Genomic DNA, 18,643 nt, shown 5'->3' on the forward strand with positions numbered 1-18,643 from the left:
ATCCTGAAGTCCCTTTTTTCCCTTTAATTTACCCATTTATAGTAAATGGAATTTTTTCCCCATTTTTCCCTTTTTTTAGAGAAGATTTCAGGATTTCTTTTTTAGGATTAACAGTAATCTCATTTAATTTATCTCTTTGCCTTTTAGGATATAATTCGAAACTTGGATGGCCTTTCTGTTATTGGAAAAATGGTCTCAGATAGCATCCCCAAAGTTAAAGAAAAAGCACTGAATGCACTCAATAACTTGAGTATGAATGTTAAAAATCAGGAAGAGTTAAAGGTAAGTACTTAATTTTGTTAATATATTTTGCCTTTTAACATAAAATGGTATAGAAGATAATTATTAAAGAGGAAGATGCAGGAGTGTTTGGAAACCAATGGTATATACAAACCAGCAAATTCAGATGGATGATAAGGTCAAGAGGAATGGCCAAGTGTATTAAATCACTAATAGTTCTTAAAGTCCAGATCCTTTTCCATTTACCAGTTATCTAAATCTACATAACTGCTCAGCCAAAAATGTCTTGTCTCAGGCGAGTGATCCTGTTTCACCTAGTGAGGTACACAGCTTTCCCATTCTCTCAGTAGGCAGTCCACTGTGTCTCTAAATCCACTCAGGCTGAAAATGATCTGTACCACTAGGCTACTGGGCAGAAAGTGCATTGATTCTTCTACTTGTTTCTTTTGTGACCTGGGTACTTAAAGGTGAGATGAAAGCACATTTAATGGTTTTTATGAGGGATTCAAGTGCTGAGTCTCAAACTTGGGGACTTAAGGTGCGTCTACATGAGATATTTACTGTGGAGTTGAGTAATTAGCTCTGCAGTAAATGTCTTTGCATCTACATGTGCAGGGTTATTAGCCTGAAGTAAATTAATAAACTCCACAGCAGGTTACTACATGTAAATACAAATAGTAACCTGCTGTGGAGGCTTTTTACTCTGCAGCACCGCACAGGTAGACGCTGATGCAGCTGGCAAGGGCACAAGGGTGCTTCAGTGCAGGGGCTGCTGCTGGCTAGCCCAGCACTGGAGCACCCTCATGCCCCATCCAGCTCCTCTGCAGCACATTAAGCTGGATTGGAGCAACCCCACGCTGCCAGGCTGACCCCCAGGAAGCCCCTGCTAGCCAAGGCTGGTCTGACCCAGCTCAACGTGCTGTGGTCCTGGGTGCACATTGCAACAGCATGCTTGGGAGCAATAAACTGGTACTATAAGTGCTGGAGCTTATTGTTCCACATTAATTGAACATGTAGACTGTGCAGGCCGGGAGCGGTCCGAGGCCCTCGGGGGGTCTTTTTTCCGCGCAGCGGGCTGTGGCCAGCAGCCCGGACACGCCAGGTCGGGGAAGACAGGTGGCACGCTAGAATTGGGCACGGACGCTTAGTGGTTGATTTAAGATTATTTTACTTACACCGAAGATGGTCGTGGTGCAGGCAGGAAAACTTGCTTGAGTTGCAGTTACAAAACAAAACAAAACTCGAACCTGCAGAACATGAGGGTACGTCGCAATGGGGTTTCGGCGACGGGAAGATGAACAAAAACCTCGAGAGTACGTCGCAATGGGGTTTCGGCGACGGGAAGAAAAAAACTGCAGGACTCGAACCCAGGTAGAGCTCTGGATTCACTCACATGAAGTTTGCTAGGCTCCATGGAACTTGCACGCAGGGAAGGGTACATCAAGGGATCAGGCGGCGATGGGGAGAGGCGAGAGGTTGATCAGACCCCTGTAGCCTTCTTGAGATACACGTTGGGTCCGATAGGCTCCACAGTGCTTAGAGATCTTCACGAGACATGAAGTTCTCCTCCTCCTGATAGTCGTGGAGTCCTCCAACTTGGACGGAAACCGCTCAAGCCTCTTATACGGCTAGCAAGCCAATCACTAGCCGCCATGTAGGAATAATTTAGAACTGGCCAATAGTGGGGCACAAATCTGAATACAAATGGCGGGAACTCCTTGCAGCGTGCATTTCTCTTTTTGCAACTTAGAAATGCACCCTGCAAAGAAAGCTACGAGTGGCAGGAAATAATTCAGCAGTGCCGAAGCGCACACAAACAAAAATCACACCCTTGGGTTGTGACATAGACATGCCCTTAGATGCCTAAAAGTTGCTTAAGTGCCATTTAGGTGTGTTAAAGGTAGAATAGGATCTGGGCCTAATGATTTTTTTTAGTTCCAGGTGTGTTTCTGAGGGGTAGGGGAAAAAATCAATTTGATATCAGTATTGGAGAAGAAAGACTATTTTAAGATGGTATCCAGATTATTGTTCTAACGTTAGCCTCAAATCAATTTATAAAATTCATTTGGAAGATGTGTTCCTAATACTATTTCTCCAAATGCTGGCAACATTTTGAAGGGATAAAGTTACCTTAACACTTTTCTGAAAATTGTTTGGTCCTAGATATTACTTGCGACAATTGCAGCTAATATAATTTAAAGAGATGAGTGAGAGGGGGAAAAAATATTTTTTATGTTGTGCACTTTATAGCATCTTATATAAAGATTGTCACTGCTTTGCTTAGCTGTGCTTCCTGTGTTATGCGCTAACATGATGGAATCAGCTTAATAGAATCATAGAAATTGTGGGCTGGAAGGAACCTCAAAAGATCATAGAGTCCGGCCCCCCCTGCTCTGGGCAGGAATAAGCTGAGATCAAATGATCCCAGCAAGGTGTCTGTCCATTTTTCTCTTGAACACTTCCAAGGTTGGGGACTGTACCATCTCCTTGGGAAATCTATTCCAGATTCTGGTCATCCTCTAACAGTTTATGGTCATTGCTCTTTGTCCTCCCCTGGAGCACCCTAATGAACAGTTTTTCTCTCAGCTCCCAATATTCACCCCTTGCATACTTATAGACAGCCACCAAGTCCCCCCCTCAATCTTCCCTTCCCCAGGCTGAACAGTCCCAGATTCCTTAGTCTTTCCTCATAAGGTTTGTCCTCCAGGCCCTCAATCATTCTTGTGGCCATTCTCTGGACCCTTTCAAGATTCTCCCCATCTTTTTTGAAGTGCTGCGTCCAGAACTGGACACAGTACTCCATTGGGGCCCTCACCAACACCAAGTAAAGAGGAAGTGTCACTTCCTTAGCACTGCTCGCAATGCATCCAGTATGCTGTTAGCTCTGTTTACTACAGCATCATGCTGGCAGCTCATGTTCATCCTGTGATCAATCATAACCCTGAGACGCCTTTCAGCCATCATGCTGGCCAGGACATCTCCTCCTAACCTATATTCATGTTGCTGGTTACTTGTCCCCAGATGAAGCACTCTGTATTTATCTTTATTGAACTCCATCTGGTTGCACTCCGCCCACCTTTCCAGCTTGTACAGGTTCACTTGGATCAGCATCCTATCCCTTAGTGTTATCGTTTTCCCCATAACTTAATATTGTCCACAAACTTGGCCAGCATGCTTTCTACATCCTCATTTAAATCATTGAAAAAGATGTTGAACAGCATGGGGCCAAGAACGAAATCCTGCAGGACACCACTGGCCACCTTCCACCAAGATGATACAGACCTGTCCAGTAACACTGTCTGGGTTTGGCCCCTTAGCCAGTTCCCAACCCACATGACTGTGGACTCTGGCAGACCACAATCCCCCAGGTTTTTTATAAAAGCCTCATACTGCACTGGTAGACGATCATCTGCCTACACTCTCTCAGGAAGTGGTCCAAGAATTCTCCTCTTTGCAAGTCTGTGGTGATACCTCTTGGAGGTGGGTTTGAGAACGCAGTTCCTGATGTGTCCTGTTCTCCCCCCACCCCAAACCACCACCACCATCCATTCCCCTAGACTGAATCCTTGGGCAAAGTAGAGCAGTAAAACATAGAAAACCTTTCCCTATATCCCATTTAGACCATGTCCTTAAAAAATATGTTTTCCTTTCACAACACAAAAGGAAAGCATTGTTATGGCCTACCTTTTGAAAAAACAAAATGGTATACCTAAGAGGCCAGGTAGTATAAGAACTAATAAAGCAATTCAATCCTTCCCTTATGACTGTTGTAGATGCATCATTAAATCAAAAGAAAATTTCCCTTTTAACCATATTCATGGTGAACCATCACCATGATTCAATTGGTAACCAAAAGAGCAGGTAGAAGGAGAAGACTTAAAATACTGGTCTTTGAGATATGGTTTGTCAGATACTCTAAAACAACAAATTTTTACAGACATATTTTGCTGGCATGAAGAAAGCAGAGATTTGTTACCTCTGCCATGGAGACAATGAAATCATGCTTCACATATAGAAAAGTAATCTAAAACAGCCTCCAGTCATTCCCAGAATGCTGCACCTTTGGCTAGCAAAGATTTTTTCAGATAAATTGCTTCCAATCAGGGGGCCTCCCAAGCAGAAAGAACAGGGAAATAAAAACTAGGCATGAATTTTTTTCTTCTAACAATTTAGCCCGCTCACACCAGTAGTAGTCAGAAACATTGGTGGCAATTGAAGCCAGCACCTGTAACTGACTCTACAACTTCCTGCCTGGTAAGACCAGGGCATACCTAGAAGCAAAAACTAACTTGTTCCTTCATATCTATAACCTGTGTTAATGCATGCACAGAGAAACCTTTTTAACAAAGTGCTTTATTAGTGCTAGAGACCTTGCAGCAGTACCACTGTTGGTCTCTTTTCCTACCTTTTTTATTAGTGTGCTAAAAGAAAAGCTCCAAAGCCACTAGTCAGCTGACGGTGGCCTGTATCTCAGTCAGACTTGAGGTTAAGACTATAACTGGCTCTTTACGTGGCTCACATACTCCTATTTTTACTACCTGCTTGACCTACGAGCAACATTTCTAACACCATTTATCACCCAATACTACTATATAAGAAGTTGAATGGAAGTTTCCTGAAAAAGCTGGTCAAGCAAATGTCCAGGGAATGTGGGAGTGCCGATCTGAGGATAGCTGTGGAGTTAAGGCAGGCTGCTTCAGACCTGGGGACCTTATGGTTTCCAGAATCCTGGGCCAGCAGACTTCCCAGGCTGCCTGACTTCCATAGCCTGGACCACTGGTCACCAACCTGAGATCCCAATTGACAGGTAGATCCCAGAGCCTCTTTGGGTTGGGCTGGGGGGCCTAGCCAGGTCTGGGAAGATCTGGTCATCCAGGGGCATTGGGGGTGGCACAGCAGGCAGTCTGCAGCAGCAGCCACCTCATCTCGAGCGCGGGGGGGCGGCAGCGGCACAGGCCCCCAGAACCTCTGCTGCATGCCCCTGGATGACCACATCTTCCCAGACCCAGCTGGGGCCCAGTCCCACTTCTGTGCCGTGCCTGGCCTGAGCTGTGCCTGCCCAGCAGCCAGACGAACATGGTATTGGGCCCCGGCCTGGCCAGGTCTGAGACTCTCTGCGGCCCACAGCTGCGTGGGTGGGGAGGCTCCCGCTGCTGGGTGCAGCCTGGCTGAGGACCTGGGGCTCATGCCCCCCCACAACTGTGCTTGAGATGAGGTGGCTGCTGCTGTGGGCTGCCTGCTGCTCCCAGAGCACAGGAGGGAGAGGGGAATGGATCCCCAGGGCCTCTACCAGGTTCCGCCCAGTGTTGGAAGAGTTGTGTCCGTCCCGTCCCGTGTCTGTCCATGTGTCCCCCGTCGTCGGCGTGTTGTCATTGTTCCCCGCCCCACCATGGGCCCCTGGACTGCAGAGCATCCCAGACCTGACCAGGGCGGAATCTGACTTCTGTGCCATGGCTGCACTGAGTTGCGCCCGCCTGGTGGCTAGACAAACATGGTAGTGGGCCCTGGCCCAGCCAGGTCTGGAAGTCTCCACAGTCCAGGGGAGTGTGGGGGGAAGGGCCCCCGCCACTGGGTGCAGCCCAGTGGAGGCCCCAGGGGCCTGTGCCCTCCCACCTGTGCTCCGGGCGCAACAGGCAGCCCGCAGCAGCGGAGTGCAGGTCCTCCCAGAGTACAGGTCGGGGGGGCACAGGCCCCTGGGACCTCTGCTAGTCTGCACCCAGAGGTGGGAGCTCCCCCACCCCCTCCCCAATGCACCTCTGGACTGCAGAGAGTCCCAGACCTGGCCAGGCTGGGGCCCAATGCCACATTCATTTGGCTGCCAGGTGGGCTCAGCTCAGCTCAGCACAGCTGCAGCACAGAATTTGGGATCGGGCCCTGGTCCAGTTGGGTCTGGGACACTCCATGGTCCAGGGGTGTGGGGAGGACAGTAGATCCTGGGGTGCCCTTTACTACTAAAAAGTGATCTTCACCATAAAAAGGTTGGAGACTAGTGGCCTAGACTGACAGATGCCCTAGGAGTTAGGCAGCCTGCCATGAAGTCAAAGACCTTGGATGCCCTGACAGAAGTTGGATGAAACTGATATGAATCTTATTGTTTTCACTGATGCTATTTAGTGTTGGGAAGCAGTGAAAGTAGTACAGTGAAAGAGACAAGAATCACGCTGATGTCAATTGGCCCTTGGCCAGGGAAGATGGGAACAAATTTTGTTTTCAAAATACTGTGTTTTGGTGTTTACCAGATGAAATGTTGTGGGATATCGTTTTCATTAAAAGCTTCAAGTTCTGTTTTTTTATTCTGATTGATGTTAAATAATTTGCTAAGAACTTGAAAATAATCACAAAATATAAATTTGGTTTGACAGGCTGTTCTAATTATGACTACTGACATGGTAAATGTTTTTTCTGAGCAGGTCAGCAAATTGTGTATTTGATCCCTTTTTTTCTTTTCTTCAAGGAATACATTGTACATGTCTGTAGAGAGATTGAGTCATCGCCCTTGGACTCTGAACTGCAACTAGCTGGACTCAGATTGTTAACAAATATGTCTGTTACCAATAACTACCATCCTATGATGACACGTTCAATTCCATATTTTTTTCATTTGCTTTCAGAAGGAAATGAAAGGACGCAGGTACTGTACTTTCATTAGTGTAACAAGTCGGTCACCAAGCTATTTAATTTACCTGAAATTATTTTTCTATTTTTAGATTTAATTTCTTTTTTGATCATTGGTTTCTAAAGTACTTTAGGTCTGTCTTAAAAAGAAACTGAAAAATATTGACATTCAGTAATTATAAAGGGTTAAAGATTATTAGTCCATATTGCCCCCTGGCATGGAACTACTCACAGAGGGAGGAGTACTTTGCAAGCATCTTCCTGCATAATCCCTTCCCAAAACCATTCCCAGGCCAGGGTATTCCTTCTGACCGCCCCCCCCCCCCCCCCCCCCCCCAAACTCCCTATAAAAGGAGATTTTTCTGCCCTAAATTCATAGTTTCATAGTTGGGAGGGTCAGAAGGCACCTGAGCAGATCATCAAGTCTGATCCTCTGCCATGGCAGGAAAGAATGCTGGGGTCAAACAACCCCGGCAAGGTGTTCATCCAGCCTCCTTTTAAAGACTCCCAGGGTAGGAGCCAGCACCACTTCTCTTGGAAGTTGGTTCCAGATCCTAGCTGCCCTGACAGCGAAGTAGTGCCTCCTGATATCTAGACTGTATCTACCCTCTGCCAGCTTGTGACCGTTATTTCTTGTCACTCCTGGTAGTGCTCAGGGGAACAGGGACTCTCCCAATCCCTGCTGGTCCCCCTTGACTAGCTTGTAAACGGCCACTAGATCCCCACTCAGCCTTCTCTTGTGGAGGCTGAATGGGTTCAGGTCCCTTAGCCTCTTCCCGTAGGGCCTGCCCTGCTGCCCCATGATCATGTGGGTGGCCCTCCTCTGGACCCTCTCCATGTTGTCCACATCCCTCCTGAAGTGCGGCACCCAGAACTGGACGCAGTACTCCAATTCCTAAGACAGCAGTTCTTAACGGGGGTACAATGGCAGGCACTGTGGTGTAGCAATAGCAGCCAGCCAGATAAAATCGTCCCACATATAGGGCAGCAGACCACATGTTCTCTTCCTGTATTCAGGAGGAACCCTAGAGCAGACAGAAAAGACAGGTTATGCTACAGTCCTTCCTGGTAGGCAGGCCCCTCTTTTTTCCTTCCTTCTCTTCCTGGAAATGGATACAGGCAGTTCCACCTGTCCCACATGCCTCTGTTTCCAGGAGATGCCATGCAGGGTCAGACCAAGAAGGGCTGCAGCGTGAATCAACTCTCCTACCTGCTTTAGGGCCAAAGAACCCTAATGCAGAAGCATGTGCATGTGCCACAGTCTTTCCCAGTCTGGCTGTGCACTGCATACGCTGCAGTGTTACCTGGTGGCAACAGCACGTGGTTGAGAACCGCTGAGGTAAGTTGAGCACAGCAGTGGTTCTTAGCTGGGGTGCTGCCACATTCAGAAAAAAAATTGTGGAGGTGTCCCCTGACTCTAAGGAGGTTGAGAACAACTATCCTATGATCTCTAAAAGACCAGAGCTAGCCACACAGCAACACTGTGCCTTTGCACTGCCTCTAGGAAAAATGAAAACATGCTACATGGGGTTCTTGTGGTGTTGACTGTCCCCAGAAGTTACACTCACCCTGTGTACAGGGATTTCCTCTGCATGGAGTGCAGTATGAACAAAGTAATACCACTAACAGTTACAGCTGTATTATCCTTCCCAACTAACCCCTGTGGTGTAAAAATGAGCCTGACTTTAACCTGCCCCACGTGTGGCCTACAGTGACCCAATTCCATGGAGTCCTGTGCAGGTTTGCCAGGAGGGGAGTGCTATGGCAGTATTAGATTACCATCAGCATGCTTCTGCACTGGGCAAGGGAGGCGCCTATGCAGAACACCTCAATAATCATACATCTCTTTGGGGGACTGTACTGAGAATAAGAGTTCTCTCTGATTCAAAGTGAGCTTTAACTCTGGAGTTCTTATCTTATACTAGGGGTCAGCAACATTTTTGGGCTGAGCGCCAAAAACATTCACAACCTCAATTGTAAGATGTTGGTGTTGTAGGGGTGGACAGTGGGGGAGCCAAGAGGGGCCCAATCCTTGTGGCAGTGCAGCCTTGGCCCCTTCCTCGCTGTCTGCCCAGAGGCGCACATGTACCTGGTGCCAGAAGAGAGCCAGGCTGGAGCTCCACAGACCCAAGTGCAGCTGTTTGCAGGCTCCTGGCTGCCTGCCACAGTCAGATCAGGCTCTGGGCAGGCCCCTGCTGCCTGCCATAGAGCCCAGGCTGCTTGCAGCAGGCAGTGGGGAGGCTGCAAGCAGCTGCACTGGGGTCTGCAGAGCCCTGGCCCAGCTCACTGTTAGTAACACATGCATGTACGCCTCAGCGGATGATGCAAAAGGGGCCAGGATTGCAGTGCCACAAAGATCGGACCCCTTGTGGCTCTCCCACCATCTGTCTCAAGGCATATGTGCCAAGCAAAATGCCTTCACATGGCATGCTGTGACATGTGCAGGGGGTTGCCTACCCCTGTTTTATACATTTGGTTCTCCTGGGAGCTCCAAGTATATTTAGAGAATAGATTGCAGTTAATATCCATCATGTAGAGCTGAGAGCAGAAATTTGCCCTTTGACTTTCCTTTCTGCGGTACATATGAGACCTTAACTACTAGTGGTTTACTGTCATCTGGATCTGTCATAGTTGCAGTGACCTGTGTGTACTTCTACAGGATACCTTCTTTCTTAATGTTGTTTTTCAAAAGGAACACGTATACTTTCAAACTACAGGCAAAAATATTGGGAATCTTACTTCCTTTTTTCATTAGGGGCAAATTCAGTACATTCATGCCAGCTAAATCTATTCACCCTTCTTCCCTGAGTTCCAGTGCATTTATCAGGATGATTTGTAGAAGTCAAATCTGCATTTTCCCTCATCCCATTCTTGCCTGACGTACCATATCCATGCCACAAGGTGGCGTTATATGAACATTAGTCTCTGAGAAAGGAAAGAGAGTACAGACCTACTTCTATCAGAATTGAAAATATGGTAATAATCATTAATTCATTAAAACATCCCAGTCATGTATCTGACATTTGTTACAAGGTTAGTTCAATAAGCAGTTGAGTGATTAATTTAATTGGGCTAGTAGCATTAGACATTAAGTCAGTGGATGAGGGACCACACCCTTAGAGGAGAATTTAGCTGCTGTTGGTCTTTGTTACATTACCATTATAAAAAGAGAGAGCGCACGAGTAACTAGTGGAGTTGCCACAAATTGACATTATAAACGACAGGACGAGTAACTAGTGGAGTTGCCACAAATTGACATTATAAACGACAGGAGCAAAATTTACTGCTACAACATTTTTGCTTTGTTTTAGCATTATTTATTTGCAAATAAGGATGAATAGTCTTTTTCTGTATAGTGTCAGCACATAGAAAGTATCTATTTCAAAGATCTTGAAGTCTTAAAGGACAGCGAGAAGCACAGAGGTGTTGGGAATGGGGGGAGCTCTCTCTCGTGGACACTACTGGAGAAATAAGTTGCTATGAGAAGGTAGCGGGTGGTGAATTGGCAAAGCATAGTTAGAGTAAGGAAGGCACAGGAATGGAAGAGGAGAACAAAGTGGCGTCAAGTATAGTTCTTCTGTTTGATAAGTGAAATATTATGTTCCTCATTTCAGATTCAAGTTCTGAAAGTACTTGTGAACTTATCTGCAAACCCAGCCATGACAAGACATCTTCTTAGTTCTCAAGTAAGATTTCTACTATTTTGAGCAGTTTGTTTGAAATATTTTAACATACAACTTCATGAAGATACTCCTCTTAAATCTATGCTTCAAAAATCATATAGTATGGGCAGCTTAGTATTTTATGATAAAAGTTTTACTCTAATGAAGCTAAAACAAAAAATAATAGAATAAAGCATGTGTCTGTATCCTAACCCTCCTCCAGATTATTCTATAGCAGAAGTATCACATAAAATATGTGGCATCATGTGAGCCCATAGTCAACATCATGTCTGCCAGATGCCCAAAATGAAGTGTTTTCTGCAAGATGACACAGAGCAGTAGCATCATTTTGTGTGTATTAGAGGTGCGCCGATATATCTGTGCCGTATCAGATCGGCACCAATAAAAGAAAATTAGCATTATTGGGGTTTTTTGGCCAGTGTAGCCAATAATGTACCAATAAATATAATGTGCCTTTTGGGCGGGGCCCTAGACACCACATGTGTGTGCAGCTGCAGCATGCACATGGCCAGGAATGCGGCAGGCAGCATGGAAAACAGCACCTTGCAGGGAAGTCTGAAGGCAAAGAGACGTGGAGGTGGGGTTGCAGATTGAGGCCCCCACAGTGAGGGAGAGTGTGGCAGAGGCTGGGGGCACTGCCCAGCCAAGGCAGCGAATGGGGGTGGGGAGTGGGATGAAGCCCCAGGTGCTCATCCAGGGGGCACTGGGGAGAGAAGAATGAGGGCAGCTCCCCACTGCTGTGCACACCCCCAGGGGAGGCATAGTGGCCATGTGTTTCCCCTCCCCCCAAATTTATGCACAAGGCAAAGGCAGATGCTGGCTCAGGGCTCTCCACCCTGTTGCCTTTTCCCCAGGAGCTGCGTACTGGCTGCACATCCCCTGCCAGTCCAGCAGTGGTGGTGGCAGTGAGCTGTGTCTCCTGCTGCTGGATGGGCAGGAGACGTGTGGCGAGCATGCAGCTCCTGGGGCAAAGGCAGCAAGACTGAGAGCCCTGACCCCACAGCAGGCAGCCTGCATCTGCCCCTGCCCTACTCAGCTCTGGTTAGAAGCATCTCTACACTTAAAAATTGTGGCAGCAGCACTTGAACTAAAGCTCATTTGACAAACTTTAGTTCAAGTGCTCCCGCTGCCATTTTTAAGCACTGGGATGCTTATCCCCTAGATGAGCTGCCTGCAGCTCCGTCCCACTCCCCGCCCTGGCTGGGAAGCGCACCCAGCCCCTGCCCCACTCCCTCCCCCACCATGGGGACCTCGATCTGTCCCCTGCCATGCCCCTTCCCTCCCCTCCCCCTTCACAGACTTAACTGCAGGGCACTGCTCTCCACGCTGCCCAGCTGCATTCCTGTAAATCAGTTTTCAGATCTGTATCGGCCAATATGCCTGGTGAATAATTGGCTGTCGGCATCAGCCAAAAAAATCTTTATCAGTACACCCCTAGTGGGTATATTAACCTGCGTAGAGGGATAATGTACTTAGTAGTTTTTTCTACCTATGGCCATCTACAAAAAGGGTGCGCTGCAGATTCCTTCATATGTATCCAGTGTTTCATTTTTCCTTGTCTCTTAAAAAAAATTAATAAATTAAAAAAGATCACTTCAGCTGAGAAAATTAGAAAAGATCTTATATGCAAGTACATCTCTCTCCACAGATGCTTTCATAAGGTTGTCATCTGGCATTGTTACCCTTCCCAGTGCAGCTCCTAGGTACCAGAGTAGAGCTGACACTTGACCTTAGTGTTTCTGGTTGTGGACAGATGAAAGTGTTAAAAGAGATGGCAGTGGGGAGGGAAGAACCTACTACATAATAAGCTTATCTACAGTAACGGTTCATGTCCAAAAGCAGGGGACAAGGGGGAACTTGCTGAATGTTCACTGCTCTGAAGTAACTGTTTTGTGTGTCCACTCCCTATTTTGTGCCAGCTAAATCTCAGTAGTTTTAGGAGCTGTTTCACTGAAAAGTAAACAACCATTTTCAGTTTTACTTTACTGTGAAACAGAGTGGGGACACAAACTACTGGAGTAGGTTCCCCCTCATATCCTGCTTTTAACTCAGTATTGTACTCTCAGATTTGAGTATTAATAGCTTATGCCCTGTTACAATGCAACTAGAGAAAATAACATGGCTGGACAGTGGTCATTTTATACAGACTTGGTGTAAGTCAATAGTGGGCACATGACCTTAGGCAAATTCAAGAGGAGGTTGGACGATCACCTGTCTGGGGTCTTGTGAACCCAGCATTCATTCCTGCCTGTGGCAGGGGGTCAGGCTAGATGATCTGTTCAGGTCCTTCCTGACCCTAGCTACTATGAAACCTTAGATCACAAAACTAAGGTAACAGACAAATGCAGCAAGTCTAATTTAAGACTCATATGCAGTGAAACTACAGACAAGTCATAGATATTTCAGGGTATTTTAGGGAGGTAAAGAAAATAATGAATGAAAAAGCAACCTGCTTAATAATTACTCGATGTAAATCATTATTGTGAAGCAAATGAATAATTACCATATTTGCTTATGTCAGGGGTGGGCAAAATGCAGCCCACCAGGCCATTCCATTCAGCCTGAGGGGCCCCTAAAAAATTTAGAAAATTAATATTTTTATGCCCCTGGCTGCCTATCATATGGCCCTCGATGGCTTGCCAAAACTCAGTAAGCGGCCCTCTGCCGAAAATAATTGCCCGCCCCTGGCTTATGTACACATGTACCTTTTCCCCAAAAACCAGCTGCTGAAAAGAGCCTCCCAATATAAATAAGCATTACAAAACCTGGCAGAAAGTTATTATTCTGGTGTTCTTCCTTTCCTGACCTGCTTCAGTTCCTTCATTTGCTGGCAGCAACTTACCCAAGGCTTCTTTTTTTTGAAGAAAAATCACAAGTCCAATCATGAAAGTAGAAGGCACAAAATCATTGAACAGCTACAACTTATCACAGGTTAAAGCAGGAGAGAGGAGGACAATGCCTATGCCCTGCCACTGCAATGGCAGAAAAGTTATTTATTAACATAATCCTAGGAAGGAACAGGCCCCATGCTGCTGAGGAAAGCAGAAACCCCCCACAGTCCTTGCCAGTCTGATCTGGGGTGAAAAATCCTGTTTGCCTTCAAAATTGGTGTTTGGTTTGGCTGTGAGCAGAAGTGTCAGACCTTCTAGCCACAAGCTAGCATGGATATGCTAGTGTATGAAATCAACATCCCTTCAAGTTGGCTTTAAGCAGTACTGCCCTTTACTCTCAAGTTAGCTTCTCAAAATGTTCAGAGTATCCAACATGCTTTGTGTAGTGTCAACACTCCAGTTTTAAAACCCATTTGTGGGAGTCTCAGGCACAAACAAAGCTAATCAAGCGTCCTACCACAATTTGTTATAAGTAAAATAAAAAGCAGTAAGTCAGATTACAATAAATGGTTGCATACTCTTGATAAATTCTATATCATTGTACTCATGATTGTAGGTTGGGGTTTTTTGTTTTTCCAAGGAACACTTTTGGGTCAAACATGAGACAGTATGGAACATACGTAAAAATAGCTTCTGTAGAAGTGGTTCCATTACCTAACCATGTTTCTACCCCCACCCATCCAAATAAATATTTGTATTCGGGGTTTGTCTCCCAAACGTTCCATCACACAGCCAGCAGATAAGAACATTAAAGCAAAACTGACTGTTCGTTTCCAAGATGAGAGGATAAATAAGTGAAAAGCAAGCTTAACTTTTCAAACAGTTTTATTAATCCCAAGCATGCTTAGTAGCGTAGGCAAATATTTTTATATAGTCTTTAAGATGCATGTAGACTGAAGTACTTAAGGATGTCGTGTGTGAAAATAATTTCATTATCTCAGTTATCACAAATTAATATCGATTGGCAATGTTGTCACAGAGATTTCTAGGACTCTTTGCAAGATCCTGCAAACACTTCCAGCATATTGGGAAAGACTGGACTGCCACTGTTATGCTTTGTTTGTTTGAGGGGGGTGGTAGGGTACACAAATACACCCCCCCCCAGTGTAGGGTTCTCAATCCAGTACTGATTTATGGTCAAACCAAAATAAGAACCATGGATTGAATATATGATACCTGGCCTAGGTTTAAGATTTTTTTCAACTATTTGATCTGCCTAATTTTAACTGAAACAAGATTTGAGTAGCCAAGTACTCCAATCTTCAACATACCATAAAAGTATTTTTATTCAGCCTGCAGCTTAAATATTTTGTCAAGTATGAGGGTTTTAAATCATGGTGCTGGGTGGAAGAAATGCTGTTTAGAATGCATACAGTACTCCAGCTCTTAAAAGGAAAATGCTGGGAAAAGTCCTAACCACATTCTAGAGATTCAGAGTACAAAGTGTCTGTCAACCTGCAACACACGAACCAATCTTCTTTTAAAGAGAAAAATGTGTAGCCCGGCATGATTTCATAACACATCATAGCTGCAACATTTTCTATTAAGTTTTTTGCTTTAGTTGATTTACTTGCAGTTAACTCATTTCATAATTATATTTTAAAAATCATTGTTTTTTCATATCAGGAGTCCTTCACATACTTATATGCAATTGATTGAATAAGCCTAACTATTGTGTACTTGATGTTCTAGGCACCATCGTTGCTTTCCCTTTTTGACAACTTCATAAACAAAGATGTTCTGCTTCGAGCCTTGGTGTTTGTCACAAATTTGAACAAGAACATGAAAAATGCCAGGGGAGCCACTATCCAGGATCAATACAATGAAGATTCAATTTTTTCTACGCTCTTTGGGGATTCTACCCAGTATGCTCAAAAATTGGCCTCTTTATTGCATCATCCGGATACAGAAGTGAAAGAACAAGTTGTTAAAATAATAACACAACAGTGAAATGTTAAAGAGACTAATCTGATCAAAAGTTAATGTTTATATTCAGTTTTAGGATGAATTTTCTTTCATGAAAGAATGAAGTATAACCTACTGAGCACTACTATATTACTGTAAGCATGACAGTTGCCCTCAAAAGAATCTCAATGCAATAATATATCATGTGTTAGATTTGCTATTGGAAGGACTCTAAAATAACTGTTTGTTTTGCACTGGCAAAGCACCACATAAAAATGAGTATGCATATATGATGGAGCAAAGGCCCCTTGGGGAATGGAAACTGGAGTTCTGAAACACTAAGCTCAAATTTTTAAAGAAAACGTAAAACTTAGTATTATCTCCTAATGTTGAAAGCAGGTTTTTTCATCATTTTCCCATACATAGATTTACGATCTATTATTATTATTATTTAAAAATTAATTCTAGGCTATAATCTATTAAAGTTTCTCAGCCTGGAGTTTTATTAAATGTCTAAACTAATCCTTTAAAAAAATAATGTTTTATGTAATTATATTAACTTCAATATACATATGCAGGAATCTTTTTTGGAGCATCCAAGTAAAATTAGTGGCCAAACTATAATTTGAATGGAAGCATAAATTTAAAATTAACTCATATGATGTAAAACATTTAAGGAACATTTTTAAAACATCAAAAACAAACTAGTAGCTTATAAGCATTTTCCCCTCTTAGTTTCAGAGTGAAATTAGTTAATATAAAACAAAGCACATAAAAACACTTTGCTGTATCCCATTTCAATCTAATTAAACTGCAGTGCAGCCAAAACAAGAAAACAGGCTTTAACTGTTAATAAAAAGCAAAACAGCAATTCAAATGGAAAAGTATTTGTATGTTTGTTTGGTTTTTAATGTTACAAGATATTTATTTTGACTGGGTTTATATTGAAGATTAACTAGAGGTGTATGAATTTTTTTGCCAACATCTTGACCATAACAATAGTACTTTATTTTTTTTTTTTTACCAATTAAAATTGTATTTTGTTATCTTTTACCTCTGTAGTAAAAGTGTGCATTTGTCTGCCTCATCTGAGGTAGCCGTTGGAATTAATGAAGATCTATGCTACAACTCAAGATAAATATAGTCTTATGAATTAAAATACTGGGTCAGATTCTCCACTCCGTGACTACATTCAGACAAGTGTAGCTGTGCGGTGTGTGCAGCACCACTTACTGCACATTCAACTGTTCTCTGTGCTGCAAGGTAGCAGTGTTGGGGGGGGGGGGGGGGGGGGTTTGACCCTGGGATATCCCAGGGTCAAAAAAACCAAACAAACAAAACCTAAAAAAGGGTGGGGCAGTGCGCACCACCCAGAATAGGAGCCTGGCTGGTTGGAGCCACACTTCAAATGCTGGCCAGGCTCTGAGCAGCAGGATCGTCACTGCTGCAGCCCCAGGAGGCCTCCAGATAAGGCTGCTGGGGCCAGCCCAGTGCTGGCCCCAGCCTCCCCTACCCTACCTGGGGTAACCTGCCGTGCGCCAGAGGGTAAATAGCACAGGTGTTCCCTGGGGACAAGTAGTAGAAGCAGCACAAGATTTGCCACTGCTTCTTGTCCCTGGGGAAACAAACGTCCACCCTCATGTGAATGCAACCTGTTACACCAGTTTTATGCTGATATGACTGCATTAAAATAGTTCTATAGAAGTGGTATGATACAGATAAAGACCAGTCTGCTAAAACGCTTTATGTGAGGGTGTCTATACATTTGTGCTGCAAGGGGGGGGGATTTTAATTAGAGCAGGATCCGGGGCTTTAGTTGTAGCACCTCTGCTGCCATTTTGAAATATAGGACACTGAATACATGCGGTGGTGAGGTACACGGGAGCAGATTAATCTAGTCTGTTCCAACTCATTCTAATTGGAGTACATGTATAGGCACCTGAAATGTCTAAAGACAAGAAGAGCTTTTTTCCTGTTCTTCCTCCATGGTTAAACCTCTACACCTTCCTGGTGTGGTAGAATAAGTGTTTCCATTGAATTCTTCCTCAGTATTTTCTAATGAACTTTGAGTGTTACTTTGAGAAGAAATAAGATGCATTTAAACAACAGAGTGTTTAGAAACACAAAGCAAACCCATTAATTCAGTGACTGTTTGAACTCCATCCTTCTTTTAGTGGCTTTTTAAGTACAGAACATGATCTGCGCACAGCCCAAGGGCCCTGGAAGCAAGCTACCTTTCCTGTCACATGTCAGGGGAGAACCCAGGGGTCTGCATGCCACCTGCAGAGCCTATACTGCAGCAGGTCCACATGCTGCCAGTGGAGTGCAGGGGTCTTTATGCTGCCATGCAGCCTGGGCAGTATGGGGAGCAGGGGGGAGGAGTCCTGGGAAGGGCTGCCCCAGCCATCTGTGGCCCAAGGGCCACATACTGGCACTGCCTACAGCCCCAGCCCCAGCTAAGTTGGACAGGCCTGAGATAGATGAGGTAGTGAAAATAAACATCTTCCACTGAAACAAGGCTGCTAAACGGTCTTAAGTGGACTGAACAGAAAATAAAATAGCAGATTGAAGTGAGTGAGGCTGTGTTGGTTTCTAACAATATTCATATTAAAATATATATATATATATATATATATATTCCCTAATCTTTTTAATAAATCTTTTAGATACCTTATCTTTATCAACTGATAACCAAGTACTGTATTGGTCTTCCCCCCCTGTCCCTTCTAGTTTTTCAGGATCGTTGTGCACAGGTATTAACAGCACCCTTTAGTCTGCAGAAAAAGATATGATCTCATAGTAAGTTGTTCACTTAGAGAAATTCTCTCCACCTCCTTATGAATAGCAATAGGTTGAACATGTTATTGCTTTTTCCCTGTAAGCATAGATGTGACTGATTAATAATGACAAAGTAGAAGCAGAGCTAGTGGTTAATACCATTTCAAGCAAAACTGCTACTGTCCTGCCAAGCTCTTTTGATGCTAGAGCAACTCTTCCCCTCTCTGCTTTATAAATAGTATACATTCCCCACATGCATATGAAAGCTCGTGCCTCTGAATCAGTTAGGTCTTTAAGGTGCCATTCTGCCCTGCCTTCTACCTAACTTCAGCCTAACACACACACAGCTGTATTTTTTACACTTAAAATATGGTCTTAGAAATGTAAAGCTAAAACAGACTTAACAGATGTCTAATCTGATTTTAAAACCAGCAATGAAGCTCTTGTAGCTTGTTCTAGCATTTCACCACAGTTCAGAAGTTTTTTCTAGTATGCAAACTAATCATCTTTGCACAAATTAAGCTGATTACT

At 44.4% G+C, this 18,643-nt stretch overlaps 1 protein-coding gene across 5 annotated transcripts in view; it reads left to right on the forward strand.

The window, feature by feature from the left end:
* ARMC10 (armadillo repeat containing 10) overlaps window positions 1-18,643 on the forward strand; it is a 32,066-nt gene that overhangs the window by 3,702 nt on the left and 9,721 nt on the right. For 2 of the 5 annotated variants that reach the window (XM_059725841.1, XM_059725842.1), the window contains exons 3-6: window positions 148-282; window positions 6,695-6,871; window positions 10,470-10,541; window positions 15,122-16,387. In XM_059725841.1, the coding sequence (XP_059581824.1) occupies window positions 148-282; window positions 6,695-6,871; window positions 10,470-10,541; window positions 15,122-15,379 (642 nt within the window). In that variant the 3' untranslated portion in view covers window positions 15,380-16,387. The other 3 variants (XM_059725843.1, XM_059725845.1, XM_059725844.1) reach the window with 2 other exon arrangements.

This window comes from Alligator mississippiensis, chromosome 4 (genome assembly GCF_030867095.1).
Source record: "Alligator mississippiensis isolate rAllMis1 chromosome 4, rAllMis1, whole genome shotgun sequence".
Lineage (NCBI taxonomy): Eukaryota > Metazoa > Chordata > Crocodylia > Alligatoridae > Alligator > Alligator mississippiensis.